The sequence below is a fragment of the Arvicanthis niloticus genome, chromosome 19 (assembly GCF_011762505.2).
Source record: "Arvicanthis niloticus isolate mArvNil1 chromosome 19, mArvNil1.pat.X, whole genome shotgun sequence".
Lineage (NCBI taxonomy): Eukaryota > Metazoa > Chordata > Mammalia > Rodentia > Muridae > Arvicanthis > Arvicanthis niloticus.
In genome coordinates, this window is record NC_047676.1 from 41,641,788 (window position 1) to 41,661,637 (window position 19,850).

The following is a 19,850-nucleotide window of genomic DNA, read 5'->3' on the forward strand; positions in this document are numbered from 1 at the left end:
CATTAAGTTTTTTTGTGGTGTCCTTAAAAATGAAATAATACACCAGTACAGCTTGACTAAAATAATCACAGGTACAGCAGTGAGGGCTGTACCTTTAAGTCTGGCAACACAATTCACAGGCGTCTTTCCGCCATCCCCTTAAGTTTAGCGTTTACTTACTGTCTTCGTACGTGGTCCCACTCGCCTCCTCACTCCAGTCACTCCAGTAGCCCCGCCCATCCTCCTTAATGGACCGGATCCTAAACACATATTCTGTGAAAGGCTTAAGGTCCTGCACAGTGAACGAAGTTCGGGGAGACACTGTATCTTCAAGAGGAACCTGAGAATAAAGCAAATTAAGCGACATCATCAACACCTCCAATAGAGAAGGTTCCTAAAGTGAGTACAGTTTAAGAAATCAGTTCAATGCAAGATTAATAAATTCAGCCCCTGGAGAAAAAGACATGGAGGTAACAATATGACAATCTATAGGCTCCACCCACTTATTCTTTCCTGCAATACTCAGGATTCTCTACGTGAAAGAGATGATATGTGCTTGTAGTATCAGGCAGGAGGACTGAACTACCGAAGGTAGAGCAAGTATCGAGTTCTAAGCCAGGCTGCACTATCTGAAGTGAGAGCCTGACTCAAAGAACCAGATCAATCCAACAGCTAAACACAAACATATAGACAAACAAAAGCGCACACAAACAGCAACAAAACACTTCAAGGCAGCTTAGCGAAAAGATGCAGGCAAGAATAAATGTTGGGCACTTACTGGACAAGGAACTGTACTACACCAGCTAACTCTGTGTCCAAAGGGGAAAAGAGCCTGAAAAAAGACTCCGGGAGGGCAGTGTTGAGACGGCAGCATGGAGAGCCAAGACTTTCTTACAGAGAAGAAAACGTGTGTTGTTCTCAATTCCATTCCTGTTCTTTCCCATCAAGCTCCTTCTGTCCAGCAGCTCATGGGAAGAGATGGAATGGGAGTCCACAGTGAAATCAGACAGGTCAGCCTGACAACAGTGTGCAGGAGGAAGGGGTACGTTTATCAGGGAGCAAGAAGCTACCCAACCCCACTAACAAAACAAAAGCTAGGACTGGCGCCACAAAGTGGCTCAGGAAGTAAAGGTGCCTGCTACGAAGCCTGACACCTGAGCTGGAGTCTTGGAACCCACACAGTGGAAAGAGAAAACTGCCTTCTGTAAGTTGTGTGACTTCTACATAGATGCTGTGATGTGCATGCACAGAATAAATAAAAATAAATGTTGAAAGCAAAGCAAAGCAAAGCAAAGCAAAGCAGAAGCTCGCCTAGTAGATGAACTGTCCTTTAACTGAGGGTGGGGGGGGGATCAAATACAGACAAATAACTACTTCTTTCTGCCACTCTGACATTTCAATACTGGATACAAAAACAGATGTCAAATTTGGTAGCATTTTTTTTTGTACTATTGAGTTAAGACAAGATTCTATGATATTAGAATCTTTGAAAAACTTTAAATACACATCCTCTCTGTACACTCTGAGTCATGAAGCCAATTTTGTTTTGCTTTTCGTGATTGTATTATGAGCCAGTAAAATAAGTGGAGTATCATAAAGTAGCAAAGGTTATGGGTTAATATCTTTATAAGTTCATAACTGCAACCATGGCAGGAAAATAAATGAATGGACCCACCAGCCAATAAAAACAAAAGTAGGCTATTACTTATAAATGGAATTGCAGCACAAAATCTCACAGACAGTCAATGTAGGACTTCCCCGAGACAGCTACAAGTACTCCTCTGCTGACAGCATGGACCTGCCACCTCCCCTCCCAGGCTTGCAATCCCCACTAAACCTTTCTGGACTTCAAGAGTTGGCAAACCCTCTATCAGGGGCTAGAGAGTAAGTATCCTGAGCTGGGGGCCAGAAAATCTGTTACTCCAGCCCCCAAATAAAGACAACAAACATGTTCCAGAAAAATTCCATTTCTAAAAGCAGGTAGCTGGTTTTAACCTACTGCAGCAAAGCTGTCTGAACTATTTCATGCTTAAAATCCCCTCATCCACCTGGATGCCTTTCCTGCATGCCCTTCCTATGACCCTGTTTAATTTCCTTAAAGGCCACTGTTTTTCTATCTGCATGTCTGTCTGTCAAATGAAATATTTCACATTAAGACATTGAGAAAACAGGTGAGTCGTCATATTAGTGTTCAAACCAAACAAAGCAGGCAAACAAACAAACAAAAGCAACAACACTATCAGAATAAACAGCAACTTTTAGTTTACCTGAATCCAAGTTGAGGCATCTTTGGTCCTATATTGGATGTCAGACTTCAGCCTTAAATCACCACCCAAACCTGAATTGACCCATGATAGCTTTAATATACTGGATAATTCTTCTGAGTTGGTCACTGATAAATTATGTGGTGGGCTGGGTTTCACTGAAGAATAAAATAAGTCCTGAAGTTAGTCATGTTTTACTTTTATAATTTCATATACTACAAGTCAACAATACAATGATGTGCTTCCTAAGATTATTTTTACCAAATGAAATCTCTCTAGCAATGATGCTCTGCTTTGTAATAGAAAGATCCTACGGAAGCTCTCCTAGTCTGTTCAGTATATTTGCTAATTTTCAGATGCTGATATTTAAAAATACTGGAATTTTATACCAAATTACATTTTAAAAAGAAAATAAAAACAACACAAGGAAGTCACTGCAACTGCATCGGTGTGCGGTGCTGCAGACTGGATGAACAATGAAATGCCAACGTTCTAAGAGAGCTGGAAAACTGGCTGAACAGCAAAGGACATTCTAAGTAGGGAAGGCAGGAGGATCAGGAGTTCAAAGTTAGCCTTAGACACACGGCCAATTTAAAGCCAGCCTGGGCTACATGAGACCCAGTCTGAAAAACAAAACAAACAGCAATGATAGATAAAATATCCCAAAAGCAAACTGAAAACAGTCAGGAGTATGGCTAAGCTATGTCTACTTTTCTGTTTCCAAATTATACCTAATAATATTATAAAAGACTTTATAAAAAATTGTTGTACTAATTAACATGTCTACATTAATCAAAATCTGAAAAATAATTTACAAACCATAACAAAACTTTACAATAATTTATAGTCTGATAAAGTTTCAAATTCTGGCTCCTAGTTACCTTTATCCACAGGGTCGAAATTGACAGACTCTGAGGAGGCCTTCCCAAGGGCGTTTTCCGCTTCCACCCAGACTTCCATGTTGACAAAATAGATGGGTCTGTAGCTGACTATGCATGAGGTGCCATGTTTTGTTTGACAATCAGGAAACTTCTCCGTTGCCCTAAGTATAAAATTAGAAGAACCAGCCATTAAACAGATTTAAAAATACAAAGGTGAAGAACCTGACTGAGAAAGAGATGGATATGACCCAGACTGGTGCAGGGTGCATGAACATTTACAACAGAAGTGTTGCTAACCAAAGACAGATCACGTATCTTAACAACTGTAAACGGTCTATACCTATAATATTATTTCCACATTTTTAATCTAAGAAAACTTCATTTTAGAATTTTATGCCATGTCCTTACTGATATTTCCGTAAAAATGATCTATTTCCTTGTGGTCAGAATAGCAGCCTTAACTCACCCATGACCAGATGTTTCAGGATCCCTGCAGATGACTGAGGCACTGGGTAACACCAAACCCTAGGTATCCTATGATTTTTCCTACACGTGCTTCACTATGATGGTATTTAATCTCTGAATTAAGCATGGTAGATGAACAACTCTAACATAACAGGTAAATGAATGCGATCTCTCCCTAAATACTCACTTTTCTTGCCATGGTGTAAGATGATTTGAATTGAAGTGAATGATGTCAGTCCTGTGAGACAACGGTGGGACACTACTAACTTGACCTGACAATAATCCAGAAAGAGAGCTGTGGTGGTTTGAATATGCTTGGTCCAAGAAGTGGCAGTACTAGGAGGTGTGGCCTTGTTAGAGTAGGGGTAGCACTGTTGGATTAGGTGTGGGGATGGGCTTAAAGGACTTCCTCCTAGCTGCCAGAGGATGCCAGTATTCTGTTTGCCTTCAGAACAAGATGTAGAACTCTCAGCTACTCCAGCACCATGCCTGCCTGGATGCTGCCATGCTTCCTGTCATGATAACTGGATCAACCCTCTGAAACTGTAAGCCAGTCTCAATTACATGTTGTCCTTAGAAGAGTTGCCTTGGTCACGGTGTCTTTTCACAGTGTCTCTTTAAAGCAACTGAAACCCTGAGACAGGTGGTTTGAGTAAGAATGCCCCCACGGATCAAATGTTGAATGCTTTAGTCATCAGTGAGTGGTGCTAAGAAGAAATAGGTCTGTGGCCTTGTTGGAGTAGGTGTGGTGTTGTCACAAAGTTATGCCTCAGTTTAAAACATTCACATAAAATAAGCCTTAAAAAAAAAAAAAAAAAAAAAGATAAAGCAGACGCTTCCTCTGGAAGAGCAGCAGGCATTCCTAACCGAGCCATCTCTCTAGCCCTAATTTCAAATGCTCTAAAACAATGATTCAACCATACATATTTGTGGAGAAAAGCAATTTTAAAACTGTTTTTAGAAATATTATCACCAGCAATAATACTGGAATTGTGTCTAAAATTACATTCTTGTTTATTGTGGGAAACAGTAGAAAACGGTAGTTTTAATATTGTTGGGAACTAGAAATTTTGGTACAGAAGAAAGGATGTAGCTGCTTGATGGATTATATATTAAAAAACAAACTACAGTCCCCTTTCAAAGTTGAAGATATCAATGTGAACTCAAGATACAACTTATATTTTTCTGAGAGAACATTCAAGTAACCCTGAGACTAGAGGCTCAACAGCAAAATACCTGCAAAGTATCTGGAATATACTTCTTTTAATACCAAGAACTGTAAAATAAAAATACATAAACAAAACAAAGGAGAGTGCTATAATTTTATGACCTACAAATAACAAACACTGACAAGTGTTCAGACATCCGAATGAAAGCAGATGGGACCTGAGCTGGTCCAACCTCAGCAGCTGTCTCACAGGGGTGGGGATCAGCATGAACTGAGGAGAAACTTCAGGGAACATGTGAGTTGTAGGTGTATGCCCTCGTCAAATGTCCAGCGTGACAGACACTTTAGATTCGTGTTCTCACTATAAACAAAGTATAGTTCACTTAAATACTGATGCTACCCATGGAAACACTGAAGTGTCGAATTATAAATATTCCTAATGCCTACAAGTCACTTTGAAATTCACTGAAGAACAGATGAACTGACTGCCAGAGACTGCAAATGGGTGTGAGAGAGCAAATCTCATAAAATGAATTGTAGAATCTCGGTGGCAGGCATGCATAGGATGCACTATTCTTTCAGCTTTGTGTGCATCAAGAAATACATTTCCAGGAATGGATAAGGCTGGCAACGCTAGAGACCAATGTGTAGTGTGTGCGCGTGAGCAGGCCAGCAGTTCACTTACTAAGACAGGGTCACCCTGACTCTGAAGCTCAGTGATCTAGGCCGGCCGGCCAGTAGAGTAAGCTGCCGCCTGTCTCTCTGTGTCTCCTCGGAGCTGGGGTCACAGAACAATGCATGTCACCTGATGTGTGGGTTTTAGACATCTGAGCTAAGAGCCCCATGCTTGTGCAGTGACAACCATCTCCCCAACCTGCTACTTAATCCAGGGGGCTGGCGGGGGGGGGGGGGGCGCAGAAAGGAGAACAATATTAGTGGAGGAACACGCCATCCCTGAGAGGGAAATTTTTAGAAAAAGAAATCCAACCCAAATTTGACCAAATATATAAACCTAACAATTTTTAGAAAATAAAGAAATGAAAGAATGTTATACAATATCCAAGAAGTAACTGAATTACATGGAAAGGAAAGAGCAGTAAGTAGAATCTGTCACTTAAGAGAGAGAAGAATTTATCAATTTAAAATTGAGACGGTTTAAATTTTTTTTTTTAAATTTCAATTCCAAACCATTTTTATAAGACAGCATTTTATGAGAGAAATGAAGAAATTAATGCTAGCTGAAAGTCTGATATTAAAATATTTCAAATTGTTGAAGTATAGTAATAGTGTGGTGGTTTAAATAGGAACGGCCCCCATAGGCTCATATATTTGACTGCTTGGTCACTAGGGAGTGGCACTACTAGGAGGTGTGTACTTGTTGGGGTAGGTGTGGCTTTGTTGGAGGAAGTGTGTCAATGGAGGAAAGTCTGGGGTTTCAAATGCTCAAGCCAGGCCGTGTCTTTCTCTCTCTTCCTGCTGGCTGCTGATCCAGGTGTAGACCTCTCCGCTCCTCCAGTACCATGTCTGCCTGTGTGCTGCCCTGCTCCCCGACCCCCATGGCAACAGCGGACTAAATCTCTGAATGTAAACCAGCCCGGATTAAATGTTCTCCTTTATATGAGTTGCCATGGTCATGGTATCTCTTCACAGTAAGAGAACACTGACTAAGACAAATAGCATGTGGTTATGTTTGAAAGTCGTCATTTAGAGCTTGGTACTGCAATGTCTATGGACGGAATGTGGCTGGCTCCTCTTGAAGGCAGCATGGGGCAGAGTGTGCACACTGCTCACTACTGACACTGCTGAGTGCCCATGAAGAGCGCATAACTCTGTCAGAGCATGTGAGACGTCCCAAAATAGTCACCCAATATTGATACTGACCCAATGCAAGTCCCAGCCACAATGTGTGATAAGCCAGCAGAGGGCATATCTGCAGTAACTTACCACTCTGATTTCAAAGTGTAGTTTGTTTCTAGGTACGTCTCCCTTCCTGGGTCCCAGTGACACTGCATGTTCTTCCCCTCATTCACAATGCAACTCAAATTTGTAGGTATATCTGGAGGAACTGTAAGGAAACAAACATTTAAGTTAAATAAAAATACCTTATATAGACAAGTATTATCTAATTCATATAATACCTAAGACCTACCTCAATTAGATAAACGAATCCAAGGTAAAGATATAGGCAATAATGAGAAACAGATGTTAATTTTCTTCCAACTCGCAAATACTTTTTAGGTCATTATATTTTTTTAGTGTAACTGTCTTTAATTAATTGCTTTCATTTTAGTTTTCTATATAAAATTACATTTTTATTTATAATCACATAAATTACCAGAATGTTTCCACTAAGTGTTCAAAAATTAATAGTGACTAGTATTAAAAGGTAGTTGTCAGAACAAAAATGATTCACATGTACTTTTACTTTTGTTTTTTGTTTTGTTTGTTTGGGTTTTTTTTTGTGTGTTTTTTTTGTTTGTTTGTTTGGTTTTTGAGACAGGTTTTTTTTTTGTTTTGTTTTGGTTTTTTTTGTTTTGTTTTTTTGTTTGTTTGACTTTTGTATTTCAAAATGGGGTCCTCTTATGTAGCCTAAGCTGGCCTCAAACTCTGGATCTACTGTCTCACATCCCAGATGCTGGGATGACTGGCACTCACCACCATACCTGGGTGTGAATGTGTCCTTACTGCTTTCTGAAGGGAAAGGAGAGGTCTGGATCACTAGCTCCACTCTTTTTTATAAGTAATTTTTTTAATATTATAATTAATTTCTCCTTCCCTTTCCCCTGCCAAGCCCTCCCGTATATGCCTTCTTGCTCACTTCAAATCCATGGCCTCTTTTTAGTATTTCTCCATTTTCTTCATTCAGAAACCTGTTAAACTTAAGCCTTTTTTCAGTAATGAGGCGACACAAAGTTCTATCAACAGAAACAAACTGCAGATCAGTAATACTCTTGAGAGCATTAATTTGATAAATGTTTGTCTTTTAACAAAGAAATGACGCTTGTGTCACTCTTTTGGATCTGTGTAAAAGAGTGGAAATGTACACGTTGCTTCTAATTTTTTTTTTAAATAAAATAAGTACATCCAAAAGCTACTAAACCAGTGACTGTCCCTGGGAAGGCTAACAGAAACCATTAAAAGTATAGTTCAAGAGTCTGACAAAATTGAACAAAAGCCACAAATTTCACTTACAGCCTGAAAGTATGGTGGTTCCATACACATTCTGCTCGATCTGCCCAAAGGACAGGATATTGCATGTGAGCTGGACGTTCTGGAGGGTCATGTCCGTGAACGTGACACTGGACGTGGTTCTGTTGATGACAGTGACCTGCTCCTTGGGAACAGCAACATGGTTTGTCTTCCACACGATGTAACTGGCATTTACCAAGTACTGGTGCAGACACTTCTCCTTTAGCACACAAATGGCAGTGAAGTTAGAGCCACGCTGGACAACTGGAAACTCAGGGTAGATGTAACCACACGGTTCCACAAGCTGACCTGGAAAAGAACAGCAGACTGTGCTCAGCTCGCCTAGCGCACGCGCTGCAACACTCAGTGTAGGCTATACAAATTCACTACACTAACTCTCTGAAAAAAAAAGAAAATGTAAGCCTGAAAAAATTGTGGTCTGAATACAAGTTATAATGTTACAAAACATACAAAACATAAAAATTACTGAGCCCATGGTCAAATATTCTGATTTCCCTCTGAAAACAGACTGCGTCCAACACAACTCAACCCTGCCCATCACCCACCCGACCCTTGGCTCAGACAACCTAAACTAAATTCCATAAAACAGGTGGGCTGCCTTGCTCTCCAGCCCTGAAAGCCAGTGAAGGCTAGGATGACGGAACAGAGAGGTGGACATACTGTCCATATATCAAAATTCAGACTTCAGTAACACAGTAACCCAAACCAGAACAACTGGACAAAATGTTTGCTTTAACAAAATGTAGGGGGGGACAATTTTCTGAGAAAACAACTGGACTAGTTTTAGCAATGTAGTAATTTTATCCATCAATGTATGGAATAAAACTTTCTATTTAAAGAAGAAGAAGGGAAAGAAGAATCAGATAGGAAGAAAAACAAACAAATACACAATTGAACTGTATGGATTCCACTGCTGATGACAGCTTTCACTTCGTCTGCTTTGAATACTGTGAAGATACCCGTACCGCTGCAGTTTCAATTGCTTTTGTTTATTTATTTATTATTGAAAAGACACAGTATATTACCACTTAGTTACTTTGCTGTGCATAAGAGCACCAGATATATTTCTTAGATCTTGGTACAACTGAGTACCAGTGGGCATCCTTTCCTGGTTCCCTTAGTCAGGACGCCAAGATCTGAGAACTTCTACTCTCAACTTTTTATAAAACCAAATTTTTTTTTTTTAGATTTCACCCGTGAGATTATATAGTATTTGTCTTTCAGTGTCTGGCATATTTCATTTAACATGTGGTCAGCTGTATTTACATTGTCGCAAATGACAGGATCTCACCATTTTTAAGGTGGAATAGTATTATGAACACACACTCATTTCATTACCCACTTATGTATTTCTTGGCTACTGTAAACAGCACTGCAATGAAAATGGGAATGCAGGTCTCATTCTGACACACTGACTTAATTTCTTTTCTATTATTTTCCCATAGTGCGAATTCGGAATCATATGTAAATGGTTTATACTAATTTGTCAATATGACAGGATTCCGACTCACTTAAGGAGGTAAACTTGTAGGCATGCCCACGAGGGGGGCTAGATTGGGCTACTTAGGCAGAAAGGCCACTCTAAATGTAGGTGGCACTTTTGCAAGGGCTGGGCGCCTGGAGTGGACAGGAGAGCAGGCTCCACACTACTCTCATCTGTCTCCTAAAGCATGCACAGTGTGACCCAGCTGCACCAACTTTTTAAAAGACCTATTTATTTATTTTATGTATATAAATACACTATAGCTGTCTTCAGACACACCGGAAGAGGGGCATTGGATCCCATTACAGATGGTTGTGAGCTACTCTGTGGTTGCTGGGAATTGAATTCAAGACCTCTGGCAGAGCAGTCAGTGCTCTTAACCACTGAGCCATGCCTTCTCCAGGCTCATGGGCCTCAAATCCTACCTTCCTGAAGTCACTTGTCAGGAATTTTGTTGTAGCAGTGAGAAGACTGACTGCTACAGTGTGCTAGTGGAAATGCTTTCCCTTTAAGAGCCTCCGTGTTGATCTTGATAGTAGGTTTGCTAACAGACAACCCTGTGTAGGTTTTGACGATAGCCGTGCTAACAGACAACCCTGTGTAGGTTTTGACAGTAGCCGTGCTAACAGACAACCTTGTGTAGGTTTTGATGGTAGCCGTGCTAACAGACAACCCTGTGTAGGTTTTGATGGTAGCTGTACTAACAGACAACCCTGTGTAGGTTTTGATGGTAGCTGTACTAACAGACAACCCTGTGTAGGTTTTGATAGTAGCCGTGCTAACAGACAACCCTGTGTAGGTTTTGACGATAGCCGTGCTAACAGACAACCCTATCAAAGGTAGGTTTGGTTTCCTTTTCTATGCATTCTTGCCCCACTTACTAATGTTTCCAAAAGTCACTTAGACAGGAACCAGGTCATTCCATACTGTGATGTTGGTTGGCACTTCCCTGATGATTAGTACTGGGTATGCTTGCATGGACTTAATATCCATTCATATGTCTTCTCTTGAGAAACGTCTACCTAGATCTGCCACCCTTTAAACATTACTTACATTCTTCTACTGAGTTGAATTCCTCACAGGTACAGAGCCAGATTTCTTGAGTGCTGTAGCTGGCAAAGGGTGGAGCTAGAGCTCTCTGGTGCTCTTGTCCTGGTAGGTGAGGGTGTTGGCTCACCCACACATCTGCCACCAGGGCTAGCTCCACTGTGCTGCCCAGGCAAGGCACTCACACCATCAGAGCCAGCTGTCCCATGCTGGCCATGTGATGGGTGGAGCACACCACACTGTTTTAAGAATTGTAACTTTGCAATATATTTTAAAGTTACATAATATAATGTTTCCATTTTTATGTATTCTGCTCAATATTCTTTTGGGTATTTGGGTGTTTATCATTCCATATGAATTTTAGGAAGTTTTTCCTAATCCTGTAACTACTTTGAAAAGTAACTTAGAAAATCTAACAATACTGATTTCTTCTGACTCATGCACATTATTTGTCTTTCCATGTTCTGTGTCCTTTTCAATGATTCTATTATTGAATAATTCTTTTATTAGATTTTATGGTTTATATTTTATAGATATTATAACTCTGACTAAATTTACTTTTATTTATTTTTGGAGCTACTATAAATAAGATTGCTTTTTCAGATACTTTACCATTACCATATGAAAATGCCACTGACCCAGATATGTTAATTCTGTATTCAGCAATTTTTCTGAATTCATTGATTAGTTCTGGTTATTTTGTAGACTCTTTGGGGCTTCTGATAAATAATATCATGTAATCCACAGTGAGACAATCTGGTATCGTCCTTTCTAACCTAGATGCCTTTTATATTCCTTCTTTTGTCTTATCAACTGCTCCAGCTAGGTCTTCAAGTGTCATATCTAATAGAGGTGATTAGAAATGAATGCAGTGAAAATAACACCTCTAGCTTATACAAGACCTTAGAGAAAATGCTTTCAGCTTCTCTCTACTTAGCCCGTTCACTTTGGACTTGAGGTGTGTGTGTGTGTGTGTGTGTGTGTATGAAACTTCTATTAGACAGAAATGTTCCTCCTATCCCTAGTTTATTATTTTCGTTTATGAAGTTTTACATGACACTTATCGATGCATCGACTAAGGTGACCACAGGGTTTTCATCTTTCAATCTGCTGCTAGTGCTGCCAGTCTCCTTCACTCATTTGTATATGGCGGATAGCCCTTGCACCTCTGCAATGAATACATTTAATCAGATTCATCTTTTAAATGTGCTGTTAAATGCCATTCCTAGCATTTTATCAAGCATTTCTGCATCTGTGTTCATCACGACATTAGCATATAGCTTGCACACTCGTATTGTCTGGTTTTGGTACCAAACAATGTTGGTCTGGTAATGACATAGGGTCTTGCTATGTAATTTAGACTGACCTTGAACTGGTAGTCCCCCGCCTCAGTTTTCCAAGTGCTCAGACTACAGATACAGGCCAACATGCTTTGTTCCAACTTACCACTTCTTACTCTCATTCCTCTCCTCCTGGCCACTTATCTGGGCCCAATGCCTTCTCTCTCTCTCTCTCTCTCTCTCTCTCTCTCTCTCTCTCTCTCTCTCTCTCTCTCTCACTCGCTCCAGCTTAAGGCTGCCTTCTGGCAAATGCTTGCTAGTGGGTTTCTAGAGTCTTACTTGTCCTACTTGGGCTTCAGTTTAACATAAAACTTTCTGTCACTGAAAACTGTTCAAAGTGAAGCCAAATCCCTCAGTGTGAAGAGAGCTAACCTAAAGGGGTGCTTTTCAAACTGTGACAGAGGTCAGGTGTTTTCTTCCAACTTGCCACAGATCTGTACTTTGTTTGCTGACTCCACTGACCATATGCTCGGTTGTCATGACTATGTCAAACTGTTGCGAGTTTCCTAAGGGCTGGAGAGATGGCTCAGAGATTAAGAACACTTGCTGATCTTACAGAGGACTGGAGTTCGATTCCCAGCACCCACACAGCCACTCACAATGTGTACCTCCAGTCCCAGGGGATTCCACGCACTGCCCTGGCCTCCCCAGCTACCAGGCATGCATGTGGTGCATAAACAGGTATGCATGTGGTGCATAAACAGGTATGCATGTGGTGCATAAACAGGTATGCATGTGGTGCACAAACAGGTATGCATGTGGTGCACAAACAGGTATGCATGTGGTGCACAAACAGGTATGCATGTAGAGAAAACCCCATACTTTTAAGTTCTCTAAATATAACTTCTTAATGTCTTCATGCACTGCACTGTAGACAGCAGGTCTCAGGCCACCATCAGTGTCACCACTCTGGCCCCACTACCACGTCATTCTGGTAAGCAACCACACTGCTTGGTGAGTTTTGGGTAATTGAGGAGAAGAAAAGGACTACGAATTAACAGATTTTTCTCTCATTCCTTTACTCAAAAACATTTTGCATATCCCCCAACTTTAACATTACTGAAATATAGCTAATTAGCATTTAGTATTGATGAAACTCAAATGATACAAAACAAATTATCAGGCATGTTTGTACTGAAGACACTTTTTTCAATAATGACCCCAGAAAGAATACATACTCATATAATTACTAAACATAAACCTAATTATATAATATTTAAAATATGAAAGTCTAATCGGTAGAGTAGGGACACTTCATGAGCCTTACCTATAGATTTAGTGGTGAGGAAAATAAGCAAAGCTTGCATTAGCCAAATCCTTAGTGCTGACATCTTGCAGAGATGCTCCTGTAACAGACACAAGATAAAAACCCATTCTCTTCCACACAAGCTAAAACACAGGCTTGTTTCTATTGTGTGGCTATTTTCTGGAAAGTGATAAAACACCTATATGAATACAGAAAAGTTTCTTTGTTTACTAAAGTTAGAGCTGCATAAACGTCTACAGTCCTCCATCTCACAGTTACTTGTACATAGGATTTTTACATCAAAAAAAAAAAAAAAAAAAAAAAAAAAAGCAAACCGGGATTGGTTCTCAAGCAGTATTAGGACTACTGACACCCAGCAGGTCTGCACTACTTACACAGTCTTCCTGCTAACTGCTATGGCTCAGTTTGTCTGATATGCAGCAGTTTCATGAAAACAACCAAAGCATTGTGAGACCTCTGAGTTAGAAACAAAAGACAGGACTCTGAGCAGCAGCAACCAAGTTATCTTACAGGACACCAAGGTCAGACTTAGGAACCCACACCTTAGAGTGAGCAGGCAGCAAGCCTGCCTTTTACTCTAGAGGGGCCATTCCAGCTATCTTTGAAAACCACCAGCGAGTCTTCCTAAGTGAAACAGTATTTCAACATCCTTGAACAGTACGGGTGGGGCAGTCAGTGCTCTTGCAAATTTAACATTATACAGACACAGTGAATATATACTGAAAGAAATGTGCTAATGTCTTCCAAAGGGTACACACATAGGAATGTTTCATGGATGCCCAAGGCAGCTCCGCAGCTCAGGTGCTCTGCAGAGGTTAAATCCCCAGCAACAAGAAAGAAACAAACACGACCTGACAAGAAGCTGATGAGAAGCAACCAGACAAACTGAGCCAGAGGAGCAATTAACAATTAGCAAGAGGACTGTACAAGTACGTGAGGCAAGGTTAACTCTCACATGCAATACGGAATTAGGGCAGCTGGGCTTGTGACTGAGCAAGGCCATGGGGAAACAGAAAAGCCTTTCACTGTAATGACTAGAAAGTCTTACTTCCTAATTTTAAAAACTGTCACTGAGCTGTGAGGAAGGAGTTATCTACTAAAGTGTCAGACAACCAGTACAAAAGTAGTCTATGTTGCATTCTACACAGCTGACTTTAATTGTGACTTATTTTGTTTTAAAAAGGGCAGGATTCTGTTACATTTGATTCTGTTGAGAGTAAACATTCCCATTAAAGGTGTATTAAATGTTCCTCTTATTCACGCCTCTTGCAGAATATGCATATATTGCAAAAACACTGCATACAGTGACTTCCTTGAACTTGCTTTCTAGGAAGCTTTTAAAAAGCTAAAACATGACTAGTAAGTGAAGATGCAAGCAAGGTTTATTTCAGAACGGAGTGGTTCTTCTTTACTGGTAATTCCTCAGCTATGGCGAGCCAAGAGTAGTCTGCTGAAGCAGTAGTCTGTGTCACAAGTCATTCCCTCGAGTGATGCTCATCCCAGATGGTGAATGGCTTGCTTGAAAACTTAGAACAAACATGTGGTAACTGCAGTGCTGTTTGTTCTTTCAGTCCTTGGGTTTTCTCAAGTTGAGGGGGGAAAGCAGCCTAATTGTACCTAATTAAATACTTAGTAACTATGCCACTTTAAATATTTTTATTGCCTATACTATGACCTTTATGTTTATTTCCAATTCTTAAAAATTTAACCCAAGGGCAGAATGAAGAATGGATAAGGATTGCAGTCATCAGGGAAGATATCAGTATGAACTATTTGCAGTCACTGTTACTATGACAAGGTGACTACTCTAACTGTAGAAACTTCTCTCAAAAGTAATGCAAATCATGTTCGGCCGGGAAGTTGGGAAGGGATCAGAGTGATCTTTTACAGAATGTGTTATACTCTGAATGCATCTGCAAAATACTGTCCTCAGCTATGCTGATTTATTTTACAAGTATCCACCCTTCACTCTTTCCCAGTTCTTGCTAACAGACACTGTGCTGTTTTATGTTAGACTGCTCACACACGAGTCAGTATCCTTGGGAGGCAGATAGGTATGGTGGGGATTATTTACAAAATAACTGGACTTTTAAAAAAACAAAACAAAAATCAGAGAAAACAAATTACTTACCCAATACACAAAATTAAGAAATGATAAGGCATGAATCTGAAACAAGTCTGCTGCCTCTAGATGTCATGTTCCTTCTATCGGGTCCTCCTGTGAAGACGGGAGAGCCTTGTTCAGAAAGCTGGCTTTGATAACAGTGCTACATATGTCTGCTTTACTACAGTCTTTGAGAACGTCATACATGTATACACTGTAGTTTAGTCACATTCACCCCTAGTCCTTCCCGAACTCCTAGATCCACCTGGGCATGTGCTCTTTAAATCCTTCACTGGCACTACATTTGCAAACTGGCACCAAGTAGCACATGTTAGAGATATGAACTTCAGAATAAAATAATCCCAAATACTTGGGCAAGAGTATTCAATAACCCAGTGGAGTGGTTATTACTATGTCTCCTCCTACCCCTCCCTTTGACACAAGGTTTTGCTATGTTGTCCTGGCTGGCCATTAACTACTAAATTCAAGTAATTTTCCTGCCTCAAGCCTTTGGAATCATTAGTGCCTAGAGTTATGTTTAATACAGTGGGTCTTACCTGTGGGTTATAACTGCTTTGGGGGGGTCATCAGAAAACACGGATATTTACATTACAATTCATAACAGAAGCAAAATTACAGTTATGAAGTAACATGAAAATAATTTTATGAGAGCCACCACAACCTGAGGAACTGTATTAAAGGGTTGTAGCATTAGGAAGGCTGAGAACCACTGGTTTAATACATACCTGCAAACATTAAGGTCACCTACAACCAATTCAACCTTCTTGATGTTTATGTAATGTCACAGGGCATTTTGTTGAAGGAAACAATAACCAGTCCTTAGCAGAGGGATGGTTCCTTTGGTCTTCCACTGGCACTGACTGCTCAACTGCTCAACTGTACTCAGTGCTAAGTTAAATTCTGGCATGAGCAGTGGCAGCTATTTTTTTTTTTTTTTTTAAATAACTTAAAATTTAAGTATTGAATTCTATATTGCTGCTTTCTACATGTTATATCTTTGGTATGAACCAATAACAAGGAACTAAATTTTTAATCTAATTTTTAAAATTTCAAATGATAACCAGGGAGGGGTGTGGCATGTGAAGTCTCTATATTACCAAGAAAAATAGCTAGTGAAAGTGTTGGTGGATAATCTCACAAAATTCTACACCTACAGCTCTATAACTGTACGTGTAAGTAAGTACACGTTTCTTACTTTCCAAAGTGCACACATGTGTTGAGTGTGTCAGTTGCTTTCTTCACAGAATACTCCAGACTTGGACTCTCTAAGCACTGCACTGGACCAGTCTGTGCAGCCTGGGCTCTGGCTCCTTCCCAGAGGCCTTTCCTGCCTCTCTAAATTGCCTCTACTACCCCACCCTCCTGGTTTTTGTTTTCTCCTTCATAACACTGAGACATCTCTTGTAGATTGGCAAACAATTTCTGTAATGAACCAGATAAATGTTTAGACTTTCTTTACAAAAACAGACTGCAAGCCAGATTTGGTCTGCAGGCCATTGTTTGCCAACCCCCATTCTAAACTGCCATATAATTTTCTTATTTTGCTCACTGTTTGTTCAAAGTTGAACTGTGTCCCCTGCAAAAGATTCACTCAAGTCCTATGACCTCAAAATATGACCCTCTTTGGAAACAGGACAGTTGCTGATATAATTAGCAAAGATGCCCTAGTGGAGTTGGGTAAGACAGAACAATATGACTTTTATAAGAGAGATGCAGAAAAATGTCATATAATACAAGGCAGAGACTGAAGTGGTTGCAGTTACAAACTTAAAAAAAAAAAAAAAAAAAAATCAACACATGGTTACTATTAAAGGCTAGGAAGAGCCAAAGGATTCTTATCAGGACTTCTGGCTTCTGGAGAAAATAGCATGTCTGTCTGTCTGTCTGTCTGTCTGTCTATATCTATCTATCTATCTATCTATCTATCTATCTATCTATCTATCATCTCTACCTACCTATCTACCTATCAATCTATGTGTAACTAGCTCTGGCTGTCCTGGAACTCACTTTGTAGTAGATCTGCCTGCCTCTGCCTCTCTCTCTGCCTCTCTGCCTCTCTGCCTCTCTGCCTCTATACCATCACCACACAGGATCATTTCTGTAATTTTAAACTACCTAATGTATGGTACTTTTTTACATTAGTCCTAAGAAATGAACACATTGTGTGTATTACCCCAATGGACTATAAGCAAAGGAGGCAGTTTCTGTCTGTGTTCATACCTGTCTCTAGGATTCAGATCCACACTTAGCATATGATATGCTCATGAGGTAAAGAAACAGTATTCACATGTGTGCATAACATAATACTGCAAATTAACTAGTTCAGAGTCTGTGTGGACACATGCTATAATTCTGAGAAGTGAATTCTGGGAATAGAATGGCTGAGCCCCGTGGTAGGTGTAATGTTAGCTACAGAGCTTCCTGGATGATATGAGATCTGAATATTCTAATTTTTAATTATACTTGTTTCATTATTATTAAATTTGACAGTTTTGAACATACTTTACTTAGAAAAGAAAACAAAGAAGAGGTGGGCTGTAGTTTGCCTGTTCCCATTTATCTGCCTATTCTTTTATGGCTTTTACACTGTTGCAATAAATAGTTTTCTGCAGTTTTGAAATATGTAGCTGCTACAATGTCAAATAACATGTTAAACTATCAGGACTCCTAGATATTCAATGTAATATTTAAACAAATGATTATTTAAAAACTAGCACTCCAGAACACATCAGTAATAACCAACTAAGAAATGTAACAGAAAAAAATACTGCTCATAATAGCATCAAAAGCAACAGTAGAATAGGAAAAATGTTGTCAGAACTCTACAAGAATTTCACAATGTAGAAATGTAACACAACTGTAACCCAAAGAGCAAAGTAGTTTATTACTGAACTCTACACAGCAATTAAAATTCAATTAAAGATTAGACACAAAGAGCCAATTTTCAACAACAAAAAGGATTTGATGTACCAGCATTGAGACATACTATAAAGATAATTAAAACATGCATGGGCACAGAAGACTAGACAAGTCAACAACACGAAATAAAATAAACTCAAGTATATATAATCAGTTATAGGGCAGGGATGTAGCTCAGTGGATACAGCTGCCCTCATGAATATAACTGTTTTCATCCCTGGTACCACAAAGCAAACAAACAGATAAATAATAAATAATTTATAAGCTGATCATGCACACACCTGCAAGTCTCAGCTGGTGGCTCAGAAAGAGAAATCAGTTGCTTAAGACTTGGCAGCTAGTTTTGGCAACATGGGGAGAATTTACAAAACAAAATCTGAAGAAAAATTATATCATTATTCAAAGATATACTTTGGGACAACTGGTCCTATAAGCAAAAATTTAAAAAGGTATTTTTATACAAATATATTCCAGAGTTAATAAAGAAATAAGTGCAAAAGTCAGATCATAAACAGCCTGGAAAACATGAAACATTTATGACCTTTGAGGACATAAGTCTTTTACAAATTATCTTGCTTATTTTTAGGCAAACGAGAGTTTTATGAGAACTCTGATAAAAAGATCCACATTCTCACCATCACTTAGGAAATATAATGTTGCAAGTACAATTGATGCCAACAGTTCCTGCTTACAGGGAGCTCAAAGCTTACAGGTAAAATACATGCAGAGTGCTTTAGGAACAGAGAATTTGCAAGTCAGGGCTCATAGCACTCAGCTATAAAATAAAGTAAGTGTTTCGAGAATGAGAAAACAGGGTATGTATGGTTGAAGACCACCCCTGGGAAGGTCTACCAACCACCACTGCGCCATCTGAAATACAGCACGCATGAACTCAACTAGCACTGAAAGTTGAGGCTCCAGAGGATGCACGGAAGGCAGAACATGGAAACAAGACAGGATGGTGCAGAAGGCGCCAGTGTGCTAGCCACTATTCACAAGAAATGATTAATCTACTCTTCCTCAAGACAAAGAGCGAATGTGACTACTAAAGAGAGTCTGAAACTTTGGAGGCAGGACATTCAACTTATAACAGGGCCGTTCATTTGTTTTAAAAAGAACTTACATTGAATGTAAGTTCTTGCTCTGCCCTGAGTACAGGCAGCTTTAAAGCAGCAGTGTAAAGTCTCACGTATACTAACAGATATAGCACAAGACCTGGCAGCCCCGTGACACCACCTCCAGTGGTTCTGAAGCCTTCCACCACCGTCCCTACTTTCCAAAGTCCTCAGACCTTCTGGTTTAAATACAATGTAGGCGGTTCTCTCCTTCAGCCACTTTTCTGTATTCTCCGGCAGCTCTTATCTCCTGGCCATGAATATCCCCAAAGATAAAGTGCTCAGGATCTACTTTTCTTTTCAAATATTTACTGTGAAGTTATGTAACTTTAACTATTACCTTACCTTCAAACCAATTTCAAGAATTCTGGCTTGAATCTTCAATTTTAGTTATGTAGCATCTTAGATATTCTGCCTCTGATGCAAATAATTTAGTAAGTCTCCCCCCCAAAAAATACCTACATATACACTCAAGTACACATACAGACACACTGTATCAACACTGTTTTCAGGTTTTTTTAAATCACAGAAATGTATTCCCCACACACACCTATAAACCACTGGTCGTTATCAGTTGCCTGTCAGTA

At 39.7% G+C, this 19,850-nt stretch overlaps 1 protein-coding gene across 2 annotated transcripts in view; it reads right to left on the reverse strand.

The window, feature by feature from the left end:
- Positions 1-19,850, reverse strand: part of Il6st (interleukin 6 cytokine family signal transducer) — a 42,636-nt gene that overhangs the window by 19,323 nt on the left and 3,463 nt on the right. For both annotated transcript variants that reach the window (XM_034523309.2, XM_034523310.2), the window contains 7 exons: positions 15,236-15,322; positions 13,105-13,183; positions 7,950-8,255; positions 6,702-6,822; positions 3,125-3,285; positions 2,247-2,401; positions 160-319 (listed from right to left, as the gene is read on the reverse strand). In XM_034523309.2, the coding sequence (XP_034379200.1) occupies positions 160-319; positions 2,247-2,401; positions 3,125-3,285; positions 6,702-6,822; positions 7,950-8,255; positions 13,105-13,168 (967 nt within the window). In that variant the 5' untranslated portion in view covers positions 13,169-13,183; positions 15,236-15,322. The remainder of the gene's footprint in view (positions 1-159; positions 320-2,246; positions 2,402-3,124; positions 3,286-6,701; positions 6,823-7,949; positions 8,256-13,104; positions 13,184-15,235; positions 15,323-19,850) is intronic.